Below are 10532 nucleotides of genomic sequence, written 5' to 3'. Positions count from 1 at the left end.
TGTTCAATATGGATAATGTTACTATACGCCAAAACCAGTTATTTTGACGAGTTATGCATGTGATTCTCGTGCAATATGCCAAAACCAGTTATTTTGATGAGTTATGCATGTGATTCTTGTGGAACTAATCATGATAAATTATTAATTTTTTTTTAAAAAAATTATTTGAAAGAATATTGAGCATTATTTTGTGGATAATAATTATACTAAGATTACATCAAAACCGATCGAGTCATAGTTTAACACTAATTTCACTAACAAAAAGTGTCACCCAAGCCAATAGGCTCACTACCCAAAATTCTCTGAAACGAAAAAGAGTCATGTTTTTTATGGTCGATATCTTATAATGTAAATAATATTATATTATTTAAAACTTTTAAATAGGATAAGAACATATTCATTACGTGAAATTATGCAAAAAAAACAAAATATAATCTAGATTTCATTATTTTACTTGAAATAGTGAGGATTGCATTCGGAGTCGGTGGTAAACTTTGAGTAATGACGTATCGGTTTCGGGGGCCAAAAACCGAAACACTGGCCTGGTTTGGGGCAGAAACGCGTTGGGGCGCGAAACCACGGTTTTCTCGGGCCAGGTGGGTTTGACCGAAGACGTCGAAAACCAACGCCAGCCTTGGAAAAACAAAGCCCAGCACGAGCCGCAGCAGTCAGCCACAGCCAGGAGTCCATATCGTAACGGCTGTAGCCCCACCACAGCAATATCACAAGCACACACGACACAACAAAATCTGTCTCATCAGGACACATAGGATTGTCATCTCTAAGAAAGAAGCTTCTGTTGTTTTCTCTTGAACCAAATCCCACAACTTTCCCAATCCCTTTTCTGCTCTTTCTCTCTCTCTCTCTCTCTCTCTTCTTGTTACTTTGTTTCAGTTACTTTCTCAGTGGTCCTTTCTCTTTCTCTTTCTGAGAGGATACTAAAGAGGAGATTAAAGTCTTGGGTTTTGTACACTTGGGTTTTTTTTTTTGTTGTCGTTGTTGTTGGGTGGAAGATTGATTTAAGGGTTTCTGATGGCGGATAATGAGGGATTTGGGGGGGACCATCTCAGAGGAGCAACGAGTTTCTCTCAGCTCTTGCTGGCAGATGATGATGGCGATGTTGATGTTGCTGTGGGTCTTGATGTGGACCGCACCTTCAACTACTCCTCTGTTTTTTCCTCTGAAAAGCCTCCCAAAATGCTCTGCTTTGGGAACTACCAACACAAAGCAGAGCCAGTGTACTCCGAGACTACAAGGACTCCGCCGCAGAAATCAGGGGTCACATGCAGCGATTCCTCCTCCGCTTCTTCCAGCAATAATAGCAGTATAAACACTTTTTCAAAATCTGCTCCAACTGTATGTACTCTGTTTTTAAGCTTGTTTGGCAAATAAAAGCAGAGCTTTTAATCTGTTATGGGTTTTACTTCAAAGTTCATTTTCTTTATGATTTTTGCAGAAAAAGCGAAATGGGTCGGGCCAGGAATTGGTGCAGTGCATGAGCACCAGCACCACAGCTACGGTGGCAGGTCAGAGAACCTCTAAAAAGCTGAAAATGGAGAATCCCACCCCCACTCCGGCCGGCCATGCAAAGGTCTCTGCCTCTCTCTATCACTATCACACACACAATTGCATTGCATGTCGCTATTTCGTCTGAATAATTAAACATTATTTTGCTCATCAGAGAAAGGAGAAGCTGGGTGAACGAATCACAACATTGCAGCAGCTTGTTTCTCCGTTTGGCAAGGTTAGTAAGTATTTACAGAAAACAGAGTACATATTTGAATGGCATGCAGTGATGGTTGGAAATTGAAACTGAGAAATTGAAATGGTGCAGACAGATACGGCGTCGGTGCTGCACGAAGCGATGGGATATATCAGGTTTCTGCACGACCAGGTTCAGGTCCTCTGCTCCCCTTACCTTCAACGCCTGCCATCTTCCTCACCCCACCACCTACTTGTAAGTACCAAACACATCTCTGTCAGATTCCTTTTCTTTCTCTTTCATTATATACTTTTTTATCAAACCTCACAATCCTCTCTTGTCCTATCAACGGCCCCGTAAGCACTGACGAAGGCCACCACATTCACGGTTCAGATACATCCTGATTGATATTGATTTTCAGTAAATTTTGCAGTTTAAATTGCCATCTTAGATATAAAAATGCTTTTTCGAGACCTATCTGTCTTGCCAGATGTTCGGATAAGTCTACATTTTATTTAGATAAATGTATGGGCAGTAATTCGTGTTTGTGTTTGTATGTAGAATTTGAGTTGCGTTAAATTATGGATATAAGATTATATAGGTTAATTTTAATCGGACATATTTAATTAAATGGGTTAAACTCTTTAATTCTAATTCCTTAAATTCATATTGGGTTCGTATTAGGTTTATAGGTAATGTTAAAAATTGTCAATAATTATGTATCGTGTCAGATTTAGATCATATTAAGATATAGATATATGACTATATAAATTAATTTTAATTTTACTTATAATGGATCAGACTCTTTAACTTTAACTATTTAATATTGTGAATCATGTAAAAATTTATCGGCTCCGAAATTCATATAACTTTTTTCACAATTCTAGCAAGTGGGTGCCACATAAATGTGACTATACACTGAACTTGCAGAAATTTTGAGCATGGGCCATGAGTGAAAGGACTTAGTACTCAGTGATCAATATCAGTGTGATTTTTGTTATTATTAATTTAAATATGAGTGTGAATTAGGATAAGGATAACCCTTAACTTTTGGTATCGTATTCTGTGGGGATGATTGATAGGATGAGGGCGGAGAAAACGGGGGAAAAGCAGAAAAGGACTTGAGGAGCAGAGGGCTGTGCTTGGTTCCGGTAGAATGCACCTTACACGTGGCGAACAGCAACGGTGCTGATTTCTGGTCGGCTGCTGCCATGGGGAGCCATGATGTTTCATCGTCAACAAAGCAGTGAAATTTCCCAGATTGGTACTTCAAACTGTAATGGCTGCTCCTTTTTTTGGAAAAAGGGGTCAAAAAGGGTGAAAGAAAAAGAATGAACAGAAGTTCACACGTTTTTGAAAATGTGTTTTTCTTTTTCTTTTTCTTTTTGGTTTTTGGGAAGGAATGGAATACGTGTGGTTTTTGGGGGTGGAAATGGGAAGGATTTTAGCATGGCTTACACCTGTAAATTTCCCATACTTAACCAATTACCAAGGCAGGCAATTTTGCATTTTGAGATGGGGGGGTGCACAAATCTCTTCTCTCTAGTTTTTGCTTTTAAATTTACCTTTAATTTTACTCTGTCTTACAAAAAATTTGAAATGTTCAAAAAAACTAGGGAGATTTCCTTGGCTTTTTCCTCGGGCGGCCATTTCCATGACCTGTATTAGTATAAAACCACATTCAAATCCAATGGGGCCCCCTGAATTGTGCTTTTCTGTTTATTTGAGTTGAAAGCCAACCAGTTTGGTGCCAACTCCCTCATCCTTGAAGGGGGACCCTTTCATGGGTATTCAAGTAATACACAAAATCAGCCCTTGGTCAGAATGGAGAATTAATGAAGCCTGTAATGCTTTGTTTCTTCTTTTGCTCAGTCTTTTTCCACATGGCTGCTAAGTGCTTTGTTTCTTCTTCTTCTTCTCAACATATATGGTGTCTAATGGGGGACCTAATTTTTGAGCCATCCTCCCAATAGACCATTGTTATTACGTGTCAAATTAACAAATATTTCATGTATACATATAAAGTTGTTGACATCAACCATCATGGGTGGTAATTTAATGGCCCAAAAAAATCTCCAAAGTGAATAGGTAAACATTAAGCAAGTGTCTCAACATATATGGTGTCTAATGGGCCTCACTTTACCTTCATATATGCAGGCTTTAGTGAATGGGTAAAGCCATTGGTCTGGATATCATAAAAGAGATATGGGATCCAACTCTCCTAAACGACTGGTTGTGTTGTTTCATATGTGTGATGGGGAACTTGGAGTGATGAAGCTTCCAGATTAAATTTTGTTGTTACAATGTTCATATGTGTGCTTGTGTTGTTTTTTTTCCTACCCACAATGACTACTGATGTTCGTGTTTGTTACCCTCAACTGACTTCTTATGGTCATGTTGTTATCCTAACAAGGGTTGGTGTTGATACCGTCTCCTACTAGTACGAAACAGCCTTTTTGGGCGGTATCAATTTTTTTGATGGGTCAGATCATTTATTTGACTCATTCTCAATAGTTGAGAAATTTCTCTCTTAACATATGATAACATAAAAATAAAAAGCAGTGGACAAAATTCAGAAACTCACTAAATTTTTTCCATAATCTACCTAAGAGTTAGGTAAATCAACAAATGGGTAAAATACCGAAAATCAATTTCATCAACATACACATACACTGCTTGCCATATGAAGATAATTTGATGATTTGTCACCTACAACAATCCCATATATGACTCTCGTTCATTGGAGTACTAGCACAAAATTGACCCCAAAACTTTCACCAATTTATCAACTTTCACCAATTTATCACAAAACCTTAATTTTACAGAAACAAGAGTAATGCTATTTAGTAGACTTTTATACGACTCATATATATATATATATATATATAAACCGAATCACTCTTAAAAGTGTCTTAATATTGCGACATGTGGCGTGAACCATTTTTTTAAAAGGATAAACCGGTTTTTTAAGAGTGAACCGGTTTTTTAATAGTTAACCGGTCATTAAATTAGCTTAATTAAATGCATTTAATTATATATTAATAATTTTCCTTATATGTGATTTCATTAAATTCAAACATTTAATGCACAATATTAAGTATTATTAATGTTCAAATCAAATAAGGAAACAAATAATACAAATCAAATTATTATGTATTAATGCTTTTAGTCACTTTAATATTTTTAATTCAAATTTAGAAAAAGTTAAAGACTATTTTTTTTTCTACATATACTTTGTGCATGTAATAATAGATAATTTATAAAATAAGAATTGTTTTTTTCTAAATAATAAGCCATTGAAAAACAATTTGATTTTCGGATTTTTTTTTTCTCTCTCACCGATTTAAACCTTTTTTTTTTTTTTTTTTTTTTTTTTTTTTTTCACCTCTCTAGATCTCTCAACTCTTCAAATATAACAACCTAATTTTTTTTTTTTTTTGGTAAAGTCCACATACCCCCCTCAAACTACTATTCAATTGATAATGTCCCCCCAAAACTTTCAATTGTGACAATGTCCTCCCCAAACTACCAAAACATTGTCAATGTCCCCCACAAGGCTAGCAATAAGACAAAAATGCCCCTATAGATTTCTCAAAAAGACAAAAATATCCCTATAAATAAATAAAAAAAAATTGATTTTTTTTAAAAAATGAAAATTTTGAATTTAAAAATAATATTTAAAAAAAACAATTTTTTTAAACAAAAATTTTTATTTAAAAAAAAAAACGGAAATTTTTATTTTTTTAAAAAACTTTTTTTTATTTAGTTTTAAAAAAACAAAAAATTTCATTTTATTAAGCGAAAATTTTATTTTTTAAAACGTAAATTTTTATTTAAATAAAATTATAAAACAAAAATAAAATAAAAAAATGAAAATTTTCAATTTTTATAAAAAAAAAAAAATCAAATTTTTTTTAATTTTTTACTTATAAAATTGATTTTAAAAAAGAAAAATTTGGCCAAGTTCGGATTTTTTTTTTTGTTAGTTTTAGATTTTTTCTAGAAGTTTTAGTATTTTTGTTTATATTTTACTAAGGGTAATTTCGTCATTGGGGGGAACATTGACAATTTTTGGTAGTTTGGGGGGGACATTGGGACATTGTCAATTGAGTGGTAGTATGAGGGGGTTATATAGACTTTTCCTTTTTTGTTGTTTTTTTTTTTGAATTGCTATCTCATGGCGTTTATATTGAAGACTGCATACGAGAAAAATCTGTATGCACAAGAGCACGAATACAATCCAGGGGGACAGAAAGCCACACCTTGTTAACATTTTCAGACATAGCGATGGCCGCTAAAGCATGAGCAACCTTATTCCCTTCTCGGCGTATATAACTCATCTCCCACACTGGGATAGAACGAAGTGCTACTCGGATATCTTCAATGAGGTGGCCCCTACCACTCTCATCACAGTCCTTAGAGTTCACCGTATCAACTACATTTTTTGCATCGCCCTCCATCTGAACAAGCCATATGCCTAACTCCTTGCAGAATTGTGTAGCCACAACAGCAACCATAGCCTCTGCAGACGTGGGTTCCAGAAATCCTTTACGGCTCATACACTTAGCCGCCAGCATAGTCCCATGATGGTCACGAATAATCAGTCCTAAGCCAACTCTCCCCTTCGTTTTATCCACACTGGCATCCCAGTTAGCCTTAAAATACCCATGAGGAGGAGCCTTCCACGTGATTGACACTGTGTTTTTTGGGAGTGTACTATGGATCACTGACGCTACCCTCACTGCTTGCATGGCCTCGGTTGCCTGGACCGCTTGTTGGATAATGCTGTTGGGATGCATAAATGGCCCACCATGAAGCATCTCATTTCGACAAAGCCAAATGCGACGAGCTATGCCAACAAATTGAGAAAATTCCGTCCTGTCACATTTACTCAACATGCTTGCAACCACCGAATGGAACTGTGGCCCTTCGAAACTGCTCTTCTGGAATTTGATATTCCCTGCACTCCAGACGTCTCTCGCAAAGGGGCATTGCCACAAGATATGATAGGTAGTCTCTTCTTCTTTCTCACAAATCGGGCAGCTAGAGTTTGTGATAATCTTCCTATAGCATAGGTTGGCTCTAGTGGGGAGGATATCATGGCATGCCCTCTAGAGAAAGTGCTTCTTGGCATTGGGGATTTCTAGCTACCAAAGTGTGTTCCAAATGGTGCTATCTCTAGTTCGTGAAGAACCCACTGGCTTGGAACAAGCTTCGCAGTCCTTTTGCATATAATACGCACTCCTAACCGAAAAATCTCCCCTAGTTGTTCCCCGCTAGATGAGAGCATCCGCTTGGCCCGTAAGACTTATTGGCACTGATTGAATCAATAAAATTTCCTCTTGAGAGAAGATTTGTTCCAGCAGTGAATGATTCCACCAACTTGTATTCACATCTATAAGTCGACTAACAGTAGAATTAGCTTCAATGACAGATGGAGACGATTGCACCATATAGGTAGTTGGTGATGGAAGCCACCTATCCTTCCAAATGCGAGTGGTTTTCCCATCTCCAATTCTCCACACCAATCCATCCCGAATTAACTTGAAGTAATTCTTCTTCTTAATCTTCCATGTGTATGTTTTTTATTTGAGAAAATCTACAACTTCAAGAATTAACTTTGTTTTTTTTCTTTTTTCTCTATATACTCTTCAACAATACTAACCTAAAAAGTTTGATTATTTTTATGTTTGTTTCAATAGAAAGTTTCTTTGTATTGATTCTATTGAAATATAATAGGTATCACACCAATAAGATTTTATGTTTTAATTCATTTGAATATTTTATTGGATTTCTTTTTTTCTTTTTTCGTTTTTGTGATTTACTCGGATTTTCTAGTATTTTTTGAAAGTATTGAAGAGATTTATTTGATTGCATTAAATGTTGAGTGAAATATGTGTTTTATTTTGTATTAAAAAGAAGAAGGAAAATTTTGTTTATTGAGTGAAGATTTTATTTTGATTGTATCTCAGACATTGTAATGATGGAGTATTCCATCGGTTGATTTGTTTTAATGAGAAAGCAATGACTACTATTTCAAAAAAGAATGAATGATATATATATATATATATATATATTCATTCTTTGTAAGATTATGTTTATTTTACTCTGTATTTTTCTGAAATGATTAGAAATTTATGGGTTTTATTTGTATTGAAATATAAAAAGTATCACATCAATAATATCAGAGTTTCCTACTAATTTTTTATTAATATTTTGATAATCAGAATTCAAGTTTTCTTCTTGCAAGAAGAAAACATGTGAAAAGTATAAAAGAAAAAAAAAATAGCAATTGCTATTTTTTTTTTCTTTTATACTTTTCATTAAGTACATGTTTGGTACACTTCAAAAAAGAAAAAGTAAATGTTCAATAATGTACTAGTGTATAACATTTAGTATGTATTTTCATTAAAAGAGGCGTGATAGATTTTTGCATACACCTATTTTAACTTATAATGAAAAGTAAGATAAGATGCGTTTAAGTTTTTAAAATTAAATTATAATGAAGAATCTCGCGCATAGCGCGGGTTATGTGCTAGTTATAATGATGTGACAGTGAAAATCAGCATTTGGATCAACAAGGGCTTGTAAAAAGAAAAAATCAAAAGCGAATTTTTACCACTACATCAGCATAGTTATATGAGAGTCGTATGATAATCTACTAATTGACTCCAAAACCTTACCAAATTATTGACAAAACATTGATTTCACCAAAGAAACACGTTAGCTAGCCCAACAATAGAAAATTCACTTTAACACATAAACCTATCAAAAATTTCGGATTAAGATTAATGAGTAATGCTACAAGTCCCTCTTGTGTCTCTCTTGAGTCCTTCTAAGAATGATGTGTCTATTAAAATCACCATTGGGCTTGTAATTGATCATTATTGAATTTTGATCAAATTGTAATTTTAATAACCACATCAGTTTTGGAGGGACTTAAGAGAGACACAAGAAAGGTTTTTAGAGCTATATTCAGGAAGGAAGAAGCAGATATGATTTGCGGCTTAGCTATTTGTCTAAGGCCATAGAATGATCGGTTGGTATGGGTGGGGTCTAAGAATGGTGAGTTTTCCGTTCGTAGTGCTTATCATTTTGCCAAAGGAATGGGGGAAGGTGTCACTGGCAGCAGCTCAAATGTGGAATTGGTTTCAAAAGCGTAGAGAAAAATCTAGAAAATAAGGAGTTCGAGGGTGGTGAAAACTTTTCTATGGAAGAGTTGTAATAATATATTAGCCACAAATAATAACTTGTTTAAGAGGGGCATTACTCAAGATTCTTTATGTCCTATTTGTGAATTGGAAACTGAGACGGTGGGGCACTGTTTGTGGAGCTGTCCTTCTGCCCAAGATGTATGGTTGGAATGTCCCCCGAGAATTCAAAAGTGTGCATGCGCTGATGATAATTTCTTGAACATTTTGCTTGAGCTGTATAATAAATTGACAGAATATGAATTACAGCTTGTTGTGATTATAGCCAGGTTGGTATGGATGAGACGAAATGATGTGGTTCTTGGTGGGGTGTTAATGGGTCCATCAACTATTTTCAGAAGAGCACATAATCAATGGGAGGCTATTAATGCAGCGAAGCAAGCAACAAAGAAATAGCCATCATTTCAAGAGAACCTGTAGTGGCAAAATGGATGCAACCTGTAGAAGACTTCATTAAAGTCAGTTGGGATGCTGCATTAACTAAAGATGGGAAAAAGGTGGGAATGGGTATATTGGCAAGGGACCATGTAGGGGTTGTCATTGCTGCCTTGTGTAGTTCCATGACAGCCACGCTTGATCCTACTACAGCAGAGGCTCTAGTAGCATGGAAAATGGCTGAATTTTGTTTGACGTTTGGTTTTAGCAAGGTTGAGGTAGAAGGGGATTCTCTTGAAGTCGTAAATGCTCTTCGTAATTCAGCTGAATGTTGGGGAAGGTATGGGCATTTAGTGGATGATGCTAAATTTATTCTAAATCGCTCGTCAGTGGAAGGCTCTACATGTTAAACGAGAAGGAAATGAAGCTGCATATAGGTTGGCTAAATTTGCATTAAACTGTAATGAGGAGGTTATTTGACGGTTTGAATGTCCTTTGTGCATTCATGCTGTTGTAATTGCAGATCAACAGTTATTGGTTTAATATAAGTATTAAGTTTCACTTCAAAAAAAAAAAAGAGACTTTTAGAATTACACAAGATGAATTCTACATTGAACTACTAAACGACCTTTTCTATTGCGTTTGGTATTTAGGTTATAAACGACTTAAAAAAAGCATCTATAAATGCACTAAGAAGAAAAAAGAAAGAGCCCTCTTCTTCTTCTTTGAGAGCGAGAGCCGCATGAGATTGTTGTTTCTTTGGGTTTTTTTTTTTTTTTTGCTTTTTTCTTGGAGAAGCGGCAAGAGAGAAAGAGAAGGAGCATCTTCAAGTCCCTTTGGAGTTTGTCTTCTCCAAGCCACGCAAATTGAAGAAAATGGAAAAAATCACAGAAATGTCAAACCGGCTTATTCTTCCACATGATCTTCATAATGAAATCCTGGTAAGAGTAGGCGTGAAATCACTTTTACGATTCCAATGTGTTTGTAAATCATGGAAATCTTTGATTTCAAGTCCTTCATTTATTTCCATGCACACCCAACATAGTGAGAGCGCCGACAATTACATTCACCTATTACATTTTCATCGCTATGAAGACAGAGTGTGGCAACACCAATTACACCATATGGATGGTTCGTTCAAAGAGTTTCAACAACTTGAATATCCATGCCAAATTAGAGGTAGAAAGTATAGAATCCTACATGATTGCAAGGGTTTAATACTTTTTACAACGATTACCAAATAT

The 10532-nt window shown here is 35.5% G+C and overlaps 1 protein-coding gene across 2 annotated transcripts; it reads left to right on the top strand.

The window, feature by feature from the left end:
• Positions 1-728: 728 nt before the first annotated feature.
• LOC132179010 (transcription factor bHLH113) lies at positions 729-3218 on the top strand. 2 transcript variants are annotated; one of them, XM_059591619.1, is made up of 5 exons: positions 729-1356; positions 1457-1591; positions 1682-1744; positions 1839-1957; positions 2785-2916. In XM_059591619.1, the coding sequence occupies exons 1-5, from the start codon at positions 1033-1035 to the stop codon at positions 2825-2827; spliced, it is 684 nt and encodes a 227-aa protein (XP_059447602.1). In that variant the 5' UTR covers positions 729-1032; the 3' UTR covers positions 2828-2916. The 2 variants fall into 2 exon arrangements, with proteins under 2 accessions (XP_059447602.1, XP_059447601.1); XM_059591618.1 differs by having other exon boundaries at positions 739-1356; positions 1835-1957; positions 2785-3218.
• Positions 3219-10532: the final 7314 nt, after the last annotated feature.

Source organism: Corylus avellana, chromosome ca4, assembly GCF_901000735.1.
Source record: "Corylus avellana chromosome ca4, CavTom2PMs-1.0".
In the NCBI taxonomy this organism is placed as follows: domain Eukaryota; kingdom Viridiplantae; phylum Streptophyta; class Magnoliopsida; order Fagales; family Betulaceae; genus Corylus; species Corylus avellana.
This window is presented reverse-complemented; position numbering and strand designations above follow the sequence as displayed.